At 37.3% G+C, this 22,813-nt stretch overlaps 1 protein-coding gene across 2 annotated transcripts in view; it reads left to right on the top strand.

Moving 5' to 3' along the window:
• The window catches only part of MAPK12 (mitogen-activated protein kinase 12), a 31,044-nt gene extending 8,466 nt beyond the window's left edge, over positions 1–22,578 (top strand). Inside the window, exons 3-12 of one of the 2 annotated variants that reach the window (XM_081330162.1) lie at positions 1,661–1,719; positions 5,257–5,368; positions 8,642–8,671; positions 10,531–10,578; positions 14,177–14,291; positions 15,910–15,981; positions 17,266–17,345; positions 18,786–18,864; positions 19,382–19,555; positions 20,613–22,578. In XM_081330162.1, coding sequence (XP_081186288.1) covers positions 1,661–1,719; positions 5,257–5,368; positions 8,642–8,671; positions 10,531–10,578; positions 14,177–14,291; positions 15,910–15,981; positions 17,266–17,345; positions 18,786–18,864; positions 19,382–19,555; positions 20,613–20,683 — 840 coding nt within the window. In that variant the 3' untranslated portion in view covers positions 20,684–22,578. Of the gene's footprint in view, positions 1–1,660; positions 1,720–5,256; positions 5,369–8,641; positions 8,672–10,530; positions 10,579–14,176; positions 14,292–15,909; positions 15,982–17,265; positions 17,346–18,785; positions 18,865–19,381; positions 19,611–20,612 lie in introns of both variants that reach the window. The other variant, XM_081330163.1, reaches the window with a different exon arrangement.
• The last annotated feature ends 235 nt before the right edge of the window (positions 22,579–22,813 follow it).

Genomic DNA, 22,813 nt, shown 5'->3' with positions numbered 1-22,813 from the left:
ACAATGCTTGCACCCCTTGTCAGATTTTTGAAAGCTAAAGGGACCAAAGGTTTTTGTTATACCAATTGATACTTCCATGTGTTTTTGACAGCATTAATTGTCTGTCCAATTAAACATTACATGTTTTGTCCAGTAATTATCAGTACTGATTGTGAATCTGGGGATTGAGGAAGAGAATGCTGTCTTGTTGCTAGTTACAAATATTCTGTTCCATTCAAGCCATAACAGTTTTGTTAAAGTGCTGTTTCAGAGTTTTTGTTTTAGCATGGAGCAAACGGAATATATTTTGAATCCATTAAAATTACTATTTTTCATCATTAATTATCTTCTATTTTTCTGCCAAGCAAGTAAGTTAGTAGGTGAGAATCAGGCAGGTATGTGTTTTCATGCAAGTTAATTTGGTCAGGGTTTTCTTGATGGGATGCAGTAAATCAAGGCTCACCACTTTTTTTGGCTCCTGGCTTTGTCATTTCTAAGATGAACACTTATGGGTCACGAATTTTCATGGGAATATGTGAGATAATTGCAGGGTTGTAATATTTTATCTATTCATTAAATATTTAGGGGAGGGGCATCTATGCTGTGTTGCTAAACCAAATCTAAAATGGGTAGAAATCTTTTAGTGGCAAAGGACCATACTTAATCTTTCTGGACGAATGATGTCTACAAGAGCTTTACGTCTTCCATATGAACAAGACTTAACTGGTGGCAATATAGTGAGAGTCTTTATTTTTTAATTGTGATATATTCTTTAAGATTATTTCCTTGTGTTGCCTACCTCAAAATAGTGTTAGTTTGAGCAGATACAATTCTGGTAGAGGAATCTCTGAAGATGCACAAAGGAAGCTGCAAGTCAACAGTTTTCTCTTCTGATCCAAGGAGACACAAAAGAAAGCAGTGCAAAAAGAAACTTGATCTCCATTGATATCCTCCTTCATATGAAGCTTTTCTAACCTCTGGAGTGTTTTTAGAGGAGTTGAACAGATGGGAAATCTTAGTTCTGCAATTTGCTCTCACTTGTTCAGATCAAACCTATATACATGAAATGCATGCAACATATAGCATACTAAATGTAACACCATTTCCCTACAGCAAAACAAACCCTGAATTCACTAATCATTTGTTCATCATATTTAAGAACCGTCCATCTCCTTCACAAAGTGATTCTGGGAGATGTTCAGTAAAATATTAAAAACATAAAAAATAATATGTAAAATTTAAAAAAGGCAATGAATGTTACAAATTGATTAAAAAGTGGGGAGGCTTTCAGGGCACCATTTGCTTGCTCCAAGAAAAGGTGCAGAGCCATGTTTTTAACACCATTGTGGAAGGCCAAGAGAGTGGAGACCTGCCTCACCTCTGGTAGGGGGTAGACTTCCACAGAGTGGGGGTAAAGGCCGAGAAAGCTTTCTTTGTGGACCCCACCAATCACTCTTTGACTGATGGGGTCTGCAACACATCTTTCCTGTGTGATGGGGGGGGACATGCTGATGTAATGGGATAAATATAGTTCCATAGGTAACGTGGCCTCATGCCCTGTAGGGCTTTAAAGATCATAATCAACATTTTGAATTGGATCTGGAAGCAGACCGGCAATTAATGTTTCTCATGCAAATAATTGCAATGGCATTATTTTCTTACTTGTGTTTCCCTTCTGTAGGTAATTGGGCTTCTAGATGTCTTCACGCCAGATCCTTCACTAGATAAATTTAATGACTTGTAAGTGTATAATTTTGGGGAAAACTTTGGGTTCTGTGTTATGATTTACACTAAAACAGATGCTGATCTCAAATTTCTTTGTATTTATATTGATGGAATTATTGTTCTTCTTTGCAGACCTGAGCATTTTATGATTCACAGGCGATCCCAGTCTAGCACACAGCATTGGTATCAGTGGGAGAATAGGGCTTCAGAAATGGGTGGGTGGGTGTCGGGGGCAGGATATCAGTGTGGCATTTGCAGAAGGTGGTGCATTGGCAGGGTGGCTGTGGTCCTCCACAATATTCCCAGTTTCTCATGTGGCCCCTTGGGAAAATTAATGGCCCACCCTTGTTCTTGGTTAGGTTTGCTCTGGAGTTAACTGGAACAGTTTGGAATCTGGTTCTTCATATTAGGATACGTTAATGTAGATGTTGGTGAGTGTTATCATTATGCTGCAAGAATCGTGACTAGAATAACATCACAACCATCTATGTCTTTGCACACAATGAACTTAGCTGTTACCTCTTTACAGGTTTAAGTAGAAAAACTTCTGAAATATTTTTCTAGTTTTAATGGTTGAGATTTTACTAAATAAAGCTGGAGGACATTTAGACCAAATGTTTGCCAAATAAAATGTAAACCAGCACATTAATGCCAATTTTGTTTTTCAGTGGTGAAAATATTGCTGATGGAATTATTTAAAGTAATATATCTTATTCTAAAAGTAGTTAATTTATTCATTTGTTAGGTGTATGTGCCGCTTTGTTTAATTGTCAAGAAGTTGAATATCTGATATTTTAAAAAACCATGTTTATTATTTATAATTAGGTATTGAAATATCTGGTTATTTATTAAAAAGTAGATTGTCTTAGTCATTTGAAACCTAAAGCAGCTTTTTCTACTTGGCAGTAGCCAGGTATTCAGCCACAGTTTCTGTTGTATTCAATCAAAATATAAAATGGGTGCTGTAGTATGCAACACTTGGGAAATTTAAGCTACCTGTACAAAAACAGAAATGTGCTATTTCTTCCTCCCCATGTAGCTGGAGAAGTCTATGAAACTTTTATTAGTTACTTGGGTTTGTGTAATTAATTGCTTCCATAAATAGTTTATTTTCCCCCTCTTCCTCTGTTTTAAATTAGTATTGAATGTTTGCATTATTTGTTAGCTTTTAAACCCTGTATTTAAAGTTCTGCATTTTCTTATTACATGTGAATACAATAATATCTACCATACATGTATTAGTGTAAAAAGGCTGCAGTTATTAAGTTACTTCAACCATATTTTTATCATTAGTTATTTATATTGTTGGGATGGCTTGTGAGCTATTCAGCAGCTTTGCAATATTCATAAGCTGTGGCACATTAGCCATAATAAAATTATGGAGGAAAGCACACATCATTGTTTTCAGTATTCAACAATTGTCAGTACTCCAGGCCTGGTTCCTTGTTTATCCTGTTTTTTTTTAATCAGAAAGTTCTGCTTTTTCCCTTGCGCTAAATATAGTCCCCAGAAGCTGAAAAGTACCTGCTTTTTCCACCCTTTTTATGTGTTTGATCAGTTTTCTGCAAATTTCACTGTTTCCCTTTGAATTTAAATAATTGATAGCAGGATACAGATTGGACTACCTTAGACATGTTTAAAGGGTTAGGTGAATTTCATTTAATTTAGTAGGAGTTCTAATTAAGCATTAATGATATTTTATTACTTCTGGCAAGCAAGATAATACTTTTCCATGTGCCAGAGCTTCTCACATTATCTGTTCTATTCCAAAGTCCCCAAGACTTGTCCTTCCAAGTAACTTACATTGCAATCTTCAATGTAAAGTCTTCATCTTTTTATCAGTCTTGGTCGCGAGAGCACACTTGTGCCTCTCCTTTGAATGACTATTTATTTAAGAAATTTATATGCAATATGGAAGCGATTTACGTTGTCTGTCTCTAAGAAGTATCCATTGTTGTCTATGGCCCTGTGGATTCCCATCCCAAGAACTAGCTCTGCTTAAGAAAAATTAGGTCGCAGAACATAAGCTAAACTATTTAGTTCAGCTTTATCTCCTGATGCTTATCAACATTTTCTTGGAGACAATTTATTAATATGTTCACTAAGAGTCAATATTGACTTGATGGCATCTTTCCCTGGTTTATACAGATATAAACATAAGTCATAATGTAATGTTACTATCTTGATTTTTATGATTTTTTAAAATAATTTTTAATCTATTAATTTTTTGAACTCTGCAGTACACTGCCCAAAGTCACTTGTTTGTAAGATAGATGGCTATGTAAATGGGTTCAATAAATAAATATTTTTTTAAAAAAAATCCTGACATAGACCAGGTTCATATATTTTATGTTGGAAATGTAGGTTTGAAGGACTGTTTTATCTGCTTTATATGAGATGCTCAGTTGTCTCCACTTATCCTAATTTTGATCTGGTTTGCCTTGATAAATGGATTTCAGCTGAAGCAGTTAGATGATGGAGGGATCAAAAGAGCAGTTTTGCATCTTCGGGTAGGCAACCTCGGCTCTTTTATGATGCATGGACTTCAACTCCCAGAATTCCTGAGTCAGCTATGCTGACTCAGGAATTCTGGTAGTTGAAGTCCATGCGTCATAAAAGAGCCGAGGTTGCCTACCCCTGCTCTAGTTGAACTCAGTTTTATGTAGTAGTATAAAACTATGCCAACTGTAGATAATGTTATCTATCAACATTTCGTGTTCTAAAGCATAAACCATTTGTGATGTTCAGTTAAAAAAAAACCCAGAAAGCCTTTATATAACATAATGCTAAGTGGAAAATAAGAGCAATTTTTACATGGTTATTTTATAATCCGAAGTAAATTCTGTCTTGCTCTCAAACCTAGGTAATAGACTTTAGAAAGGAGTTTTGCCACCAGTTCTCTAGAATTTTAGGAAAGGTTTCAAGGCACTTCTTTTTACATTGACCTTTTTATTATGCAGACAGTCATTGATTTACAACCATTTGTTTAGTGACCAAAGTTACAACAGTCCTGAAAAAAGTGACCTTTTTTCACACTTAACAACCATTGCAGCATCCCCCTGGTTACATGATTAAAATCTGGTCAGTTGGCATGTATTTATGACGGTTGCAGTGTCCCGGGGACATGTGTTCACCTGACAAGCAAAGTCAATGGGGAAGCCAGATTTACTTAACCATGTTACTAACCTAACAAATGCAGTGGTTCACTTAACAGTTGTGGCAAAAAAGGCTTTAAAATGGAGCAGAGTTCACTTAGCAAGTTTCTTGCTTAGCAATGAAAATATTGGAATATAGGGCTACCTATATTCCAATTTAGGGTTCATTTTTAAAGATAGGCTTATTTTTTTACACTGTCCTCACAGCTTCTTGAAGAAATCTTCATAATCTGGCATGCCTATACATGATAACCTGCTACTCTACAATATACACTGCCCCGAGTCCTTCGGGAGAAGGGCGGTATATAAAAACAAACAAACAAATAAATAAATAAATAAATTACAATTAGACTATGTAATTTGGTTTAGTTCATATTTAATTGCCTTTTCATTTTAGCTACCTTGTCATGCCATTTATGGGAACAGACTTAAGTAAAATAATGAAGCATGAGAAACTAACTGAAGATAGGATCCAGTTCCTGGTCTACCAGATGTTAAAGGGCCTAAAGGTTAGATCTTTCTCTTTCAATTGCTTTGTTGGCTTTTGTCATCATTCTCTCTTATATCCTTTCCTGTGATAAGTAGTTAAGGCATCATGCTAGAAACCAGGAGACTGTGAGTTCTAGTCCTAACTGCCTTAGGCACAATGCCAGCCAGGTAACTCTGAATCTATTATTTTCAGCTCTGGGAAGAAGGTAATGGCAAACCACTTCAGAAAACCCTTTCCACAAGAAAATTGCAGGGACATGTTGAGGCAGCCTCTGATAATCAGACACAATTGAATGAAAGAAAATATATATATATGAGGAACCTCCTCGTGCAATTTTATAATCCACTTCATGGTGTAAAATTACATATTAATTGACAGATGGAATTTGGTCCTGAAATATCCAAGATGTGTAAGCTTCCTTTAAATTATGTTACAAAATTGTTTTGAAGATCCTGAATTAATTTGGCAACAATCAGTTACTCTTCTAGATTTGGGCTTAATGGTAAATTATCTCTCCTTTTATTTGCAGAAGGAGGGAAGGGGAAAGGAAGGAAGGATAGAGTAGGAATACGGATGATGAATAGGGATAAAGTAAAGTGAAGTGGAATGGAATGAAATTTTGCAGTCAGGTTTAGGACTTGCCACTGCTGAATTTACTGCAAACCAAGCAAGGAAAACAACTTTGGGTCTCACGTTGTTCTCTGATTCTTTAAGCCAGAAAGTCATCTCAGTTGCAATGTGCAATCTGGCCCAGATGCAGGGAGAAATGGAAAGCCAGAAATATTGTACCTGGTGTTTGCTGAGAAGCAACACCTGGCTGTTTTCATGTTTGTTTAAACTTCCTGTTAACATCAACAAGAAATGAAAACTTTATCTTTTTGAAAAAGAAATGGGACACTTGATGTTGTAAGTACTGTCATGGGGGATTAAGAATGATTTCATATACTTGATTGATTTCCTACCTTTTCCTCTACAAGTTTGAGGATACAGGTAGAGAGCATTTATCCTCCCAGAACAACAACCCCATGAGATATATTGAATTGCAATAGAGACTGATTCCAAATAACCCTGTGAGCTTTCATGGCTCAGGCAGGTCTTGAATCTGTGCCTTCCCAGTCCTAGTCCATCACATTCATAACTACATTACAGAATCACTGTAAATCATTGTTTTTCTCTGTTTCCTATTAGCTTCTTTAGGAAGCTTTGCTTGCCTACAAATATTTCCATAATGATCCTTTCCTATTCTATATTTGTGTATATTTTCTTATACACAAAATACATTGTGGAAATGTGCAAACATAAGTGTTCATGCTAAAGTTTCAAATGTTTTTTTCCTGCTTAAAGTAGTAGGAAGAAGTGAAAGGCTAAGATTAAAATGGCTGAAGGCTCTAGTTTGGGAATCCCACATTGATGGCAACGCCATCTGTTGAAGTGAAACAAGGACAGAAATAGAACCAAGAAGAGCTATGGTGTAGAAAATCACCATCTGAGCTCTGTTTTGCAAATTCATTTTATCTGGAAATTTAGTGCTTGCAGGGAAGAAGGGCAGACATTTGGTCTTGAGCCATAATTCAAAAGACTGGTTTCCTACATATGTAGGTAAGGTAAATTGTTGGTCTGTATCAAAGAGATAATCCTCCATTAACAGTTTTTGGTTTGATAGAAGAATTTTGAGTTTTCCATTCATATGTTTCTCAATCTAGATGTCTGATTTCTGACAACTTAAAGATTGATTTCTAGGTTGTTGGATTGCAACTTCCATAAAACACAGCTAAAGTACAATAGGTAGGGTCTTTTTGAGTTGAAAGACAAATTTTAATTTCAAAAGCTTTTCATGGACACTGACAAAATGGCTCTTCCCTGTGAACTCTTGCCCATTCATGTAACAAATGTGTGTAGTGGGGTGCCCCAGGGCTCTGTTCTAGGCCCAGTGCTCTTCAACATCTTCAGCAACGATTTGGACGAGGGGATAGATGGGGAACTCATCAAATTTGCAGACAACACCAAGCTGGCAGGAGTAGTCAACACTCCAGAAGATAGGCTTAAGATACAGGAGGATCTGGACAGACTTGAACAATGGGCACTATCTAACAAAATGAAATTCAATAGTGAAAAAAGTAAGTTTCTACATTTAGGCAAGAAAAACCAAATGTACAGGTATAGTATAGGTGGTACCTTGCTCAATAGTAGTAACTGTGAGAGGGATCTAGGAGTCCTAGTGGACAATCATTTAAATATGAGCCAGCAGTGTGCTGCAGCTGCCAAAAAAAGCCAACGCAGTGCTAGGCTGCATTAACAGAGGGATAGAATCAAGATCACGTGAAGTATTAATACCACTTTACAGTGCCTTGGTAAGGCCACACTTGGAATACTGCATCCAGTTTTCGTCACCATGGTGTAAAAAAAATGTTGAGATTCTGGAAAGAGTACAGAGAAGAGCAACAAAGATGATTAGAGGTGCGGAGGCTAAAACATATAAGGAACGGTTGCTGGAATTGGGTATATCTAGTTTAATGAAGAGAAGGACGAGGGGGGACATGATAGCAGTGTTCCAATATCTCCGGGGCTGCCACAAAGAAGAGGGAGTCAAGCTATTCTCCAGAGCACCCGAAGGCAGGACAAGAAGCAACGGATGGAAACTAATCAAAGAGAGAAACAACCTAGAACTAAGGAGAAACTTCCTGACAGTTAGAACATTTAACCAGTGGAACAACCTGCCTCCAGAAGCAGTGAATGCTCCAACACTGGAAGTTTTTAAGAAGAGACTGGACAACCATTTGTATGAAATGATATAGGATTTTGGACTAGAAGACCTCCAAGGTCCCTTCCAACTTTATTATTATTATTATGTTATAGTGGGGGCATTCAGGTCACAAAATAGCATTTATGAGAAGGCAAACAGATGAGGCTGTTCTGAACAGTGTCTCATACTCTAATCTTGCAGTATGCTCATTGTTGGCCCAGATTACCTTTATCCATTAACAGATGGGTATTCATGCAAAGTGCACCATTGAAGACACCAAACATTTTTGATTCCTAAAAACTATAAAGAGGTTTTGTGGGGCCCTGAGGCATATCTATAAATATAGACAAAGCTACAGCCTGATGTTTTGCTTAGGAGAAGACCTTCTTTAAAATAAAAAATGAAAGTCAAATCAGGATGAGGATGACTACGTACACCACAATGGTTCCCCATGGATTGTTTTTGCCATTGCTCTGAAAAGCTTTGGAACAAAAAAAACATGTTTCATCAATAGCAAATGAGTAATGTGTTTTTTGTTTCTTTCCACAGTATATCCATTCATCTGGCATAATTCATAGAGTAAGTAAAACTCTTCAGGCTTTTCTTTTTGATAGGTTTATATATTCTTGTGGAAAGATTCTCTTCAATGATATATCCATATATAGTGCTTGGAATTTTTATCCTGAAATTTTATCCGGAAATATACAAAGAAAGATAACGTTTATTGCACAATTTCAATTATTGATAGCTACAAAGCTTCATTGAAAAAGTCTTTGCTGTTTTTAATGAGTACTTGGTTAATGTATTCCTTGGGTTCTTTCATGTACTGTTTGCAGAGTTACAGCTTAAATGCAAATTAAACTCTATCCTTCAGGAATTATCACAGTGTTGTTGTTGTTAGTTGCGAAGTCGTGTCCGACCCATCGCGACCCTATGGACAATGTTCCTCCAGGCCTTCCTGTCCTCTACCATCTTCTGGAGTCCATTTAAGCTCACGCCTACTGCTTCAGTGACTCCATCCAGCCACCTCATTCTCTGTCGTCACCTTCTTTTCTTGCCCTCAACCTTTCCCAGCATTAGGCTCTTCTCCAGTGAGTCCTTCCTTCTCATTAGGTGGCCAAAGTATTTGAGTTTTAGCTTCAGGATCTGGCCTTCTAAAGAGCAGTCAGGGTTGATCTCCTCTAGGACTGACCGGTTTGATCGCCTTGCAGTCCAAGGGACTCGCAGGAGTCTTCTCCAGCACCATTGTTCAAAGGCTTCAATTCTTTGGCGCTCAGCCTTTCTTATGGTCCAGCTTTCACTGCCATACATTGCAACTGGGAAGACCATAGCCTTGACTATACGCACTTTTGTTGACAGGGTGATGTCTCTGCTTTTTAGTGTGCTGTCTAGATTAGCCATGGCTTTCCTCCCCAGGAGCAAGCGTCTTTTAATTTCTTGGCTACAGTCCCCATCTGCAGTGATCTTGGAGCCCAGGAAAATAAAATCTGTCACTACCTCCATTTCTTCCCCATCTATTTGCCAGGAATTGAGAGGGCCAGATGCCATGATCTTGGTTTTCTTAATATTTAGTTTCAACCCAAGTTTTGCACTCTCCTTCTTCACTCGCAACAAGAGGCTCTTTAGTTCCTCTTCACTTTCTGCCATTAGAGTGGTATCATCTGCATATCTTAGGTTGTTGATGTTTCTTCCGGCAATCTTAATTCCAACTTTTGATTCATCTAGCCCTGCCTTTCTCATGATGTGCTCTGCATATAAGTTAAATAGGCAAGGTGACAGTATACAGCCTTGCCGGACTCCTTTCCCAATTTTGAACCAATCAGTGGTTCCGTGTCCAGTTCTCACTGTTGCTTCTTGGCCCACATATAGGTTTTTCAAGAGACAAATAAGATGGTCTGGTACGCCCATCTCTTTAAGAACTTGCCACAGTTTGTTATGATCCACACAATCAAAGGCTTTGGCATAGTCAATGAAGCAGAAGTAGATGTTTTTCTGGAACTCTCTAGCTTTCTCCATGATCCAGCGTATGTTAGCGTATCACAGTAATCATTTCCAATTCAATATAAATGTGATGAATGGTACAGGTTTCTTTTGTGATTGATTAAAAGGAGATCAGGATGTTTGCATGCATGTAGTATTTTCATTTTGCTCAGTGGAAATGTTATGGTTATATACGTACACACATGTTTGACTTTGGAATTTTTTTTAATCCTGTTGCTTGCTCCCTTGGCTTCTGTGATTTATTGATCAGTCACTGCCAGAGAAGCTTCTGGCTGAGTATTCGTCCCTATGTTCATATTTGGCTACACATCAATCCATTTGCATTCTGGGCCATTGTTTGTCTTGAAGAAGTAAAAAAAAATGGCTGCCTTTGAAATAAATACTTCCAACTACAAATAAATTCAGTTTTAGATTTCTTGTTTTAAATATCTTCCTAGGATTTAAAACCTGGAAACCTAGCGGTTAATGAAGACTGTGAGTTGAAGGTAAGAAACTGAATGCTCTAGTTGCTTTTTCAGAAGTAAATACTGGGGAATCTGGAAGTATGTCAGATATAATTAATGCAAAAAGCATTTTAAAACTGAGAACAGGTTACAGTCTGTAGCACTATTGTGTGAAGTAATAGACTGTTAATGTCTGTGTGCCTGGATTAACTCCAGATTTCCTGACTAAGAGTAGACTCTGCAACGTTGCACACTGTGGTATGTAAGGATGATTGCTTATAAAAGAAGTTTGTTAACATTTTTCCAGAAGCTTAAGCTTGAATGTTTTACATAGATAATTATTGGATTCCATCCCATTATTTGTAAGAAGACAGCAGAATCAAGTCTTTGTCTTTTACAAAAGACCATTTATTCGTCTTTTACAAAAGGTATCTTTAATTAAGCTGTGGAAAATAAGATACAAGCTGGAAACAGCATGCTCGTCTAGATTGGGGTAATAGGAATAAAATGCTGAGTAGACACTCTAGGGCTTTTCACTTTGCAAGGCTTTCATTTAGACAATTGAGCATCTTAATAAAGGCTGTGTTGATGGGGTTCATGTAAAAAGCTTCAAAAAATTAAATTATTTTTGAGTTAACTTGGATTGACTGAAGCTACAAGTAGTTCAGTATGACCTTCAGTTTGGGTGTATGTTACAACCATAGCTGGTTACTGAGTTCAGGATTTGTATGAATTTATGGCAAAGAAGACAATCTTTCTAACAAGCAGTAATCCATAGGAGAGCACATTAACGCAACATAAATTACTTAAGTTTTGTTAGAGCATCATGTCTGTGTTTAAACAGATAAACTGTTTTTTTTAAAAAATTCCAACAGAAAAAGAGGAATTAAACAGAGGGTTAGATGTAAAGTATTTTCATGGAAATGTTGTAGCAAAATCCTTTGAAAACATGCAAAGCTTCTTACCTGCCAGCTGTTAAATTGCAACTTTAACATAAGAAAGCAATTACAGGTGGTCCACAACTTATGATCAGTTATTTAATGACTGTTCAGTCGTTACAGGCTTGAAATGGGTGCTTTAGAGCAGAGCTTTTCAACCAGTGGTACGGGTACCACCTGTGGTACATTGGCACCTAGCAGGTGGTAAGCGACCGTCCTAGAAAAGTGGTAGGGGGGAGGGGAATGAACTGAACCAGTGGTAGCACCACAGAAGCCTGAGCAAGAGATGGCTAGAGCTGCAGGGCTGTCAGGGCTCAGCAGAAGCGCCAGGATCAGCGCCAGGCTCCAGCTGGAGCTCGGCGCTGATCCTGGCGCATCTGCTGAGCCCAGAAGAAGCGCCGATCAGCTGGAATGTTGCAGCATCTCCGGGGACTTGTGGTTTACATTCAGATGCTTGGCAACTGATTCATATTTATGATGGTCACAGTGTCCCAGGGTCATGTGAAGTGACCAAAACCTGCTGCAACCACCCAGCAGAGGGGGCGGGAATAAAAACCAAACAGCCCCCACCCCACCCCCGCTGCCAATCCTCAACAGAAAAGCTCACAACAATGAAAACCTCGGACAGGAGGAAGAGCGCTGCCGGGCGGGCAGGCAGGTGTCTTGCTCGGCTGTGGCTTGGGGGGCACTTTTTTTCAGTGCCATTGTAACTTTGGACACTCAGCGAACTGTTGTAAGTCGAGGACTACCTGTACTTCATCACTTTTTTACTTTTTTTTTTTGGTCAAGTTTTTGACACCTTGCTAGGGGACTGGTGGTACTCGGATGTTGCCATATGCTAAAAGTGGTACAATGGGTGGAAAGGTTGAAAAGCCCTCCTCTAGAGATCATAAAGCACTTCCTGTTGTAATAAAATCTCAGACTTCTTTCCCATCACATGGCTACATTTTGAGCACTTAGCAGCCTGTTCTCATTTACAACCAATTGCCAAATGTCCTGCCATCATGTGATCGCCGTTTATAATTTTCTCTCCCAGCTTTGCCAGTGTTGGGAAGCACCCAGCCTAGCAAGGAGAAGAAATCAAGCTCAGAGCTAGACTGGAGTCACAGTACAACCACAAAAGGGCTAAGGTCAACCCTCCCTAGGTTCCTTGGAGCCTTATCTACTGGTTTGCAGGAGTAGACTACTAGACTGGGGAGGTCCCTGTATTATAGAAAGAACATAATAATAGTTAACTCAGACTCTGCAGGTGTGTATCTGGTTGGGTGTGCCTAACATCCAGAAAAAGACCCAGAAAGTCAATAGGGGAGTCAGCATAAAAGTTTGAAATGGAGGGGATGTTGGATTTCATCCATTGCCCTACTGCAGCAGCCCCCAACCTTTTGGGCAGCAGGGACCTGTTCCACGTAGAAAGGTTTTTCCACAGACTGGAGGGGTGTGTGGTTTTGTATGCGGCCTGCAGATGCAGCTTCGCTTGCTTGCACGGACCGGTTGTTGGCATGCCGCAGACCAGTGCCAGTCCACAGACTGGAGGTTGGGGATCCCTGCCCTAGTAAGCAGAGGGACTTTCTCTCCCCCTCTATGCAGGGAGGAAAAATCCTTCCACACACTGGAGGAATGGTCCTCAAATCTGGCAAAAACACTGACAAAATATAGCATTTTCGTGGTCATTCTCCCTGGCTTGGACCCTTTCCTCTCTCCACCATGTCCTGGAAGCCCAGGCCCCAGCAGTCTGCTTCATGACCCACACCATTGCTTAACAACTGCAAGAGGGAGAGCCAGGATTGCAGTCGGTGAACAAAGTGGTCACATAGTATCTCAAATCAACAAGATTTCAGGTCCAATTGTGGAGGATTACCTGTAAGTGCTCTATTTCATTTTTTAAAAATTGCATTGAACTGGTTCCACATTTTGGTACGTGCAGTAAGGAATAGTGAGATTGATTTTCAAATTGTATCTCCATCAACTTTGGGCATAGTATCCTTGAACCCTATGTAATGCTTGGAGCCAGAGGTCTTTGACACTTTGCATGGCATTTTGGAGTATCTGATAATTGGGGAGGGGGGGATCTGTTTCTGCCAGCTGCATTATTATGGCCTAAAATAAGCTTAAAGCTTTCTCAGTAGCTGTGAATATATGAATAATAAGCCAAATTCATGTGGTTTCAGTTTTGCTTTATGATTATATAATGTAAAAATAATTCCTGTGAACTGAGATTTCCACCTACAACTGTCAGGAAAAATGTAATATATAGAACCTGTGTTTATGATGATTGAATAAATAGCATGTAATGGATAGGGCTTTGAAATTCTTGTCCTTTACTTGCAAAAATGCTACTTAATATGAACAAGGCTACAAAATCTAAATAACCGTTTGCGTTCCTCTAAAATAAGGGTATCATTTCATTGCAATCAATTATTTGGATAATGTTGTAAGTTGAACGAAGGTAATGACAAAATATATGAATATGAGAAATGTATTTTAGCAATAAGACCAAAATGTAATGTAGCCTGTTAGGGATCTTTAACTATTTTCAAGGTAATAGGTTTACATTTTTAGGAAGAGGCCATTGAATTAATAGGATTTAAGAATGATAAATATATTAATAGATATTTTCTAACATGAACAAATCTCATCCCAATTCAAGGTGTTTATGACATTCCAGAAATGAAAATAGATTATATTTTGTTCCTCTAAAACAGATTTTAGATTTTGGGCTGGCAAGACATACAGATAGTGAGATGACTGGCTATGTGGTCACTAGGTGGTATCGAGCCCCAGAAGTTATACTTAATTGGATGCATTATACACAAACAGGTAATTTTTGTATTTGCTAGAAACTGTTTTTCTGTGTTGGGGTTTCTGTAACCACTGATTTCATCACTCCTATTGCAAAAGAGCAGCAGCTTTACACTTGGGGGGGGCGAAAGCCCTAATAAGCAGGCATATACATAGAATGAAGGCTATTGCTAAGTACATTTGATTTGTGCTTAGATTGTAAGCCGCCCTGAGTCTTCGGAGAAGGGCGGGATATAAATGGGATTAAAATAAAAAAATAAATAAAAAATAATAGACTAACGGAAAAAGTCTATTGTTTTATTAGCAGAGACATTGAATAAAATTGCAAAGAATTAAACAACAGGTAGTGTAGCTCTTTGCATATTAATTTCCATAACGTTTCCAGAGGGTAACATCTTAGTTCTAGTCATCTGCATGACATGAGGTAGGTTTCTGAAATTCTTGGGTTTCAAGGCTTTGCCATTTCTGCAATGTCTGACTTCACTTGTCTGGTTTACCTATTCAGTCATTCTTAACAGTGGCCCCTTACTATGGGGACTTGGAAGCCGAGTAGCCATATCTAGCTTCTGAAAAATCTGCCTACAAGTAGTCTTTGCTTACCAATCATTTGTTCATAGACCATTTGAAGGTACAGTAGGGCTGAAAAAGGAGAGTTACAACCAATTCCAGCTCCCAGCACCTTCCCACTCACGTGATTTGCAACCTGGGCACCTGGCAACTGGCTTGTGGTTACAAAGGTTGCAGTGTTCTGCAGTCACATGATTGCCATTTGCAACCTTCCTTGCCGTTTTCCCACAAGCAAAGTTCCATAAACAAAATCTCAGTCTCTCTCATCCTGGAGTAGCGACCCCAAACCTCACCTAACCTTCACAAACCATCACATACCCTGCAGTTTCAATTACCATAATTAAATGAAGGTTACCTGTATTGCCTTTCATGCTTGTATTCCTATGTCAGATACAAGTATCATCATTGTGATTACATACAATGTCTCCCACAATTTCCTCATCCTCCTCTTTCTTCAAATGCTATCCTGAAGACTTAGACCAACAATTATTTTCTCTCTGCTAATTCTGAGTCTTAATTACTATATTAATTATTTATTAGTTACCACTGTTTGCATTTCTGACAAGGGAAGCTGGTACTTCCAGAAAACTCATTTCATAATAGTGAGCCAACCATAGAAGTGTTATTTTTATTTTTTAAAAATAATAGCCTACTGATTCATAGAACTCACTGGACCTGATTATTTTTTTTTCAGTCTTAACACAAGATTTATGAGCAGATGAAATGGAAATGAGACTATAGCATGCTGAGCTCCTTACATGAAAATTTAAAATGTAATAAAGAGCTGGCACAACAGACAGCTTTAATTCAGATCATACCCAGCTGCTTCATCAATGCTAAAGAACAGAAACTTTGAAAGAAAGAAGATGCCTGTAGATCAGACCATTAATGTTCTAAAAAGCATTCATTGAACTATTGAAATTGCAGAAATAGAATACACATTTTCAGTTACAAATCACAAAACACTGATTTTGTGTTGTTGCTTTCTTTTTAAAGGTTTTGTGGTTGATTGATGAGCTGAATTTAGATGTTGCTCACCAGTTTAATGGGTGCATTTTCTGTATTTCAGTGGATATCTGGTCAGTGGGGTGTATAATGGCTGAGATGGTAACAGGAAGGCCCCTTTTCAAGGGCAATGATCGTATCCTTTCTTGATGAATGCTTCACATTAAGTTGGAGAAATATGCAAAAACTCAGGTATCAAAGTAAGTCACTTTGTAGTCACTTAAAAATCATCAGTTGAGCTATTTATGTGCAAACATCAAGGCAGGTCCAGTGATCTATAGCTTTTCCAGAAAGTTGTGAGATTAATAGTTTGTTCCACCTCATAGCATTAGTGATAGCATTTAGACTTATACCAACCCATAGCACTTTACAGCACTCTCTGAGCAGTTTGTAATGAAGAAACATTACACAATCTGGGTCCTCTTTTTACCGATCTTGGAAGGATGGAAGGATCTAGCCATGTCAAGATCAAACTTCAGGCTGTGGGCAGAGTTTGCCTGCAATACTGCATTTTAACTACTGTTCCATCAGGACTTTGTTATAATTAAGTATAATTAAATGCTGGTTGGACGTCACATTTTTAGCTCCAACATTTGGCATATAGGGTTGCATTTCAGTTTATTTTATATGTGTTGAAGCAGTTTATGTCAATGGGCATTTTAGAGGCTCAAAATGAGATGAAAAATCAGTGTTTAAAGTCAAATGTAGCTTTCTATCTTCAACATTTGGAAGACAAGGTCATTGATACTAGATTAACAAAGAAAGAAAGCTGAAATTTTAATTTAGTTATTGTAAGGTCCTGACTCGGTTATTACTCCCAAGAAAGCTGAAATCATGAAATGCATTGTTTCAAACAGGAACTTTTATTGAGAATCAGTGAAAGCAGAGTGGCAAAGCAAGATCTGAGGAATTCCCATGTAAATTGTTACATTAAGGTTTTCCTTGACAAATCCCTCCCCCCCAAGTGTCCAACTTTCCAGCGCTCTTCCAGCCAATCTACAGGTGTGAAGTTGTTATGGGAACTGGAACAATAAGGGATGGTTCCCAGCTCCTGTGTCTTCTTTTTACAATGGCTCGGAGATAAGGCAGATGGCTCCTGGCATATTCCTCCCCTTCTTCACACCCAAAGCGATACATCAAAACGTAGAGAGAACAAAGTAAAGGAAATACATCTGTGAGTCCCCGTTCCCGATTATGAAGGGGTCCTGACAGTTATAAAAGCTTTTACAAATTGTTAGCCTGAGAACACACAAAGAGATGACCAAAAATAGTTGTTAATTACTAACCAACTGCTGGTAGTTGTGAAAAAATACATGAAGTATATATGTTATATGGTTTGATTTCAAGAGTAAGAAAATCAATTATATCATTTTTTAATGACATGCTGACTGAATATTTGATTCCTGACTTTGACATTCAGATCTGGACCAGCTTACAGAAATTATGAAAGTTACAGGCACACCAACTCAGGATTTTGTTCAGAAGCTACAAAGCCAAGATGTAAGTTGCTGCTTTTGCAAAATTTCCATGTGCAGGTTCAGAAATAGATGGTTCTGTGGTACTTAAATGTACTGGTGCTATTTTGAGATTTTCTTTTAACACAGCATAGAAAACAGCAAATCAAGGAAATCTGGTTAGAAACTATTAGAAACTTTTTTTAGTTGGGCTTTTTTCATACACTTTTTTATTCACAGTCATCAGTACCCCATTAATATAAATCATGTGTGTCAAACTCGATCACGTCACATGACGTATTGTGACATTTTTTGCCTTTCTAGAGCTGGGGTGGGTGTGGCTTGTGCATGATGCATCTGGCCCATGGGCCGCCAGTTTGACACCCCTGATATAAATGATTGCTATCTTAAAATCTATATATCGTAAGAAATGGTTCTAACTTTTTAAAAAGAAATATTCTAGGCAACTTCTGTTTGAAACCTTACTTATTGTGATTCTTTCACCCTTCAGATGTTGCTGAACTTCCCTTTTCCATGTTAGATATGCTTGATGTAGGAACAAATTGTCACATGATCGCAATAAAATGATCTGAAATCAAAGGAAGAGATAGGTGGAAATTGTTTATCCTAACCAATCGAATGAGATAGAGACATATGACATCACTTCTCATGAGATGGACAGCTATATAAATTTGATTAATAAAAATTAAAAGTCACACAGACAAAAATAAGAGGTGCAAGAATGTTAAACTTGACTTACATTGTGTACAGGTAATCCTTGATTTATGACCACAATTGACTCCAGGATTTCTGTTGCTAAGCAGTTGTAAAGTGAGTCACACTCAATTTTGCTAACTTTTTGTTAAGGAAATCACTTGTAGTTGTTAAAATAATAACCCAGGTATTAAGCGAATCTGGCCTCCCACATTAACTTTGCTTGTCGGAAGCTGGCCGGGAAGTTGCAGATGGCAACCACATGACCCCAGCTACTGCAACTGTCATAGAAACATGCCAATTGCCAAGGCTCAAATTTTGATAAAGTGACCATGGCGATGTGGCAATGTTGTAAGTACAAGGATTGGTTGTAAGTCACTTTTTCTAGTGCCGTTGTAACTTCAAATGTTCACTAAATGAATGGTTGTAAGTCGAGAACCACCTGTACATAGCACTTCCCTTTGTAGTGGCCTTATAAGCACCGGCCCCTAGAATTGGACACAACTGGAAAGGGGAAACCTTTACCTTTATGTGTGTATGTACGTGTGTGTGTGTGTATGTATGTATGTGTGTGTATATATATATATATATACACACACACACATACACACACATATGTAATTTTTCTCTGTATTCCAGAAGTGCATTTTTTCCCATATTTTTTCTCAGGAAGGAAACCCAGTTTGATGGCATCTAATTTCTTTTTCTTTGTTTCTTTTCCTAAATTAATAACAATTCGCATCCAATAATCTTTGTTTCTATTTATTTTAAGGCAAAAAATTATATCAAAAGTCTTCCACAAGTACAGAAAAAAGATTTTGCTGCCATTTTAAAAAATGTAAACCATTTAGGTAAGTTAAATATTGATGGATGTAGTATATTAGAAAATTATTTGATATCAAGATAGTAAATAGGTTGAGTTATCTTCTACATAAAAACACTTTCAAGATTTTTTGTGCCCTGTGAAAATTTCATTGTAGAATTATTTTCTCAATAATTTCTTCATAATTGTCAGATTTTCTGGCTAATAAAGGTAAGCTTTTCCTGCTAGATATGCTTTATTATAAATTACAGTTCTTTGAGCTTCTGGTCTTTGAACAACTACATGATCTCTAGAAGATGCAGAACTTAACCAGATTGTTGGGGGCAATTAAGCTGACTTTGTAATAATGCCGCTTGGGAGGGGTGTGAAAGCCCTAATAAGCAGGCATATACATAGAATGAAGGCTACTGCTAAGCTTGTAAGCCACCCTGAGTCTTCGGAGAAGGGCGGGATATAAATGGAATTTTAAAAAAAATATTAATTACATGCTTGATCTATTTCCAGAGAGTTTGTCCTTAAATTTCCTTTCTAATTTGTTGATCCAGCTGTAAACCTTTTGGAAAAGATGCTGGTGTTAGACCCAGAGAAGAGAATAACAGCAAGCGAAGCTTTGGCACATTCTTATTTTGAAACTATTCATGATCCCGAAGAGGAAAACAAAGCAGAGAAATATGATGACACTTTTGACAACATGGATCTGCCCCTGGATGAATGGAAGTGTATGTTTGGAATTGTTGTATTGAATAGCAGTCTTCTAATGAAGATGAGATTGGTGTAGGAAACTTTATCTATATTCTACAAATAGATTTTTATACATTTTAATTAAAATATAATTCAGGGGAACTGAGGAATCTGCTGCATTAATTGAGAGAAATACTTCTTTGTCCTTGCTGTTCCATTCTGTCTCTGACCTATATTATTTCCTCTCTTCCAATTAATGTTCTAAACTCTTAGACAAATGTCTTTGCTAGGCTCAGTTCTACAAAGGACTTGAATATACACAGAAGGGCAAGAAATGAGTGAACAGCAAGGAGAAATGTAAATAGCTGTGAAAGCTTCTGTAAGCAGAAATGGCATGGTATAAATTTAATAGGACTTATTAAAACTGCCCTTATCGTGAGGGAAAAATATTCTTTGCTGACAGCATTCTGTAAATTTCGCATTACAAGAATTAATTGGGGAGGTTTTTTTTCTGTCCCAATGTGTTTTTAATCAGAGACTCATGCTCGTTAAGATGGCTACAGGGCTATGTGTGCAAGCAATATACTTCGATTCCATGAAAACCATCAACTACTTTGTGTATCAGATGGCTTTTGAAGTAGTAAGAGCAAACTTGCGCTTTTTCTGATAATCAGTGAAGCAAGAAGAAGGGAAACTGGTTTCTAGGCACTGGATGCTTAAAATACCTGAAATATATAATCGCAAATGCTATCACCATCAATCCTCTGTGTAAAGCTATGCTTTAATTGGGCCGATTCAAATTTATAAAATAGAGCCCAAATTTCAAGGTGTTTTAAATTGTGTTTTAAAAGTTCAGCTATAGCTAAATGGGAGACCTCAAACTGTAAGTTACTGATGATATTGGTTAATAGACTTATTAACACAATTATAAGATCTCAGGAAAAGATAAAACAATTTGTGTGACCAAGCCGCAGATCACTTTCCTCCTTCTCCCAAGTCTGGATTACTGCACCATCTTAATAAATTTTGATTTTTTTAAAAAAATGTTTTCCTGAATCTAACGTGAATATTTTTGTGTTTCTTTAACTTTTTCAGGTATCACATATAAAGAAGTTGTAAACTTTAAGCCACTTCAGTTGTCCGAGTCAAAAGAAACAGTAGTATAACCTCAAGTTGTGTGTTTGTTTAAAACTGAGTAAATAAAAGAGACTGTAAATGTTATATTTATGTAAATGTATATGTATATAATTATATAAATCTTTTATAAATAAATGAGATGTAACCATTTTAATATGAATTTTGAAGCCATTGGGCTCAAAACTTTTTATATTGTAAATTACAGCAGTTCCTCTGTAAAAGACCCTTAGTCCTATTATAAGAGAAACAACACTTTTTTTCCCCTAAGATGAATCATCTCTGTTACGATATTTTTCAAGGTATGTTTCAATTACAGGTAGTACTCGACTTAACAACCACAATTAGGGTCAGAATTTCCATCATAAATCATTGTGATTGTAAATTAAATCAAATCTGATTTTATAATTTTTACAGCCATCATTAAGTGAATCAACACAATTGTTAAGTGAATCACACGATCAGGAAGCAAATCCAGCTTTCTCAATGGACGTTTTTTGCCTGAAATTGGCAAACATAAATTGTGATCGTGTGACTGCAGGGTGCTGCAGTCAGTCGTAAATATGAGCCAATTGTGCAGGGATGGTGCGACAGTCATAAGTGAAAGTAGAGATTGTAAATTCCTTTTTCCAAGGCTGTTGTAACTTTGAACCATCATTAAATGGTCATAAGTTGAGGACTGCCTGTATTTAACATACACTGGGTCCATGCACACTTGTTGAGAACCAGTTACCTATACTTTAAATATTTGCTTGGAAGCTAGTGCCTTTATAAATGAGATTATATGATTATGTGAATGTTTCATTCTGCCTCATGACCACCTCTAGATTCTGCAGTCCCTTCTCTTCCTCCTAGTTTATAGTTTCCATTTGAAAACTAGTTTTCTTCACTGTGTGCTCTCAGCCAATTAGAAGATAACTCATAATGTGCATATTGAGCATCAGTTTCTTAGAGTCACAGCTAGCAATATGGACCCTGTGAACACGGGAAATTTACAGTCGAGTTCCTGAATCTTACGATGGCCCAAAGCTCCTCAACCAGATCATCAACTAGATTATCTGAAATATTATAATCTAATTGCCAAACAGTTACTGAGCATGTTTATTCTAGAGATCTTTTGTAGATCTTTTTCTACAATGGAACTTTACATACTTGATTTCAAGGGGAAACATTGGGTGGTCAGTTTTATTTAGTCAGTCTAAAAAGAAGTACACGACAAGTGAAGAAAGACAAGACAACATAAGGCTTCTTTCAGCATTCTTACTTGGAAATGCAAGCATGGAGTAGAGTGTGTATGTTTGTACACATGTTCGTATGCACTGAAAGTCAGATTAGATGACATTTTGATTAAATCAGATTCTCTAGTTCAGTACTTCCTGTTGTGACTGACAAGGGTAATCCAAGGGTTTAACCTAGTAATACTAGGTGTGTTGCTTGAAATTTGATAAACTGCCTCTAATTAAAACGGACATTTTTAGATGCAAAACATACAATGTTTTGTTTCTTGTCATCTCTGTGTGCTGAATTTTAATTAAATTCACTGCTTGCTTTTTGCATATTTATTTTACTATGCAGGGTTCTTTCAATGAAAGAAATCTAGAATCCCAAACTCAATCTTCTGTAATTGTGAATATGCTCCTTTAAAAAACATGTATGAAAAATAGTTAATGATTATTGAAATAATCCATCTCTCTGGTAAAAATAAGCCTTCATAAGATAATGACTATTGACTTGGAAAAAATAGCATGCCATTCCTTTTATTTATCAATTCTGTTGAAGCTGAGAAACTCAGGAATAAAAAAACAGTAGTTATTTTCTTTTAAAATTAAATGTAAATACAACCATGTTTTACATTAAGTGTATTGTAAATTCTTTGCAATGCATTTCTTGTCTACCTCCAACTTCAATAAATAACAGTGATGGTTTTCTTCTCTGTTCTGAACAGTTTTTCATGAAGTTAGCAGGTTTTTAAAAGGCAGATATTAATTGTAATTAAAATCAAGTGAAAACAGCTGCAAAGATACAAAAAACTGCTCTCTTGTTTTGTTCAATTAATCCCAGCAACCATGTGATCCCTAGAAAAGAGGCAGCTTCTTCAAAGAGTTCCTGTATCTTTTTGAAATAAAATTCCAAATTGTAGCATAGTTCTATCAGGCTACCAC

The sequence above is a fragment of the Vipera berus genome (assembly GCF_964194415.1).
Source record: "Vipera berus genome assembly, chromosome: 6".
Lineage (NCBI taxonomy): Eukaryota > Metazoa > Chordata > Lepidosauria > Squamata > Viperidae > Vipera > Vipera berus.
The sequence above is the reverse complement of the archived record's forward strand: the minus strand, read 5'-3'. Positions and strand labels throughout refer to the sequence as shown.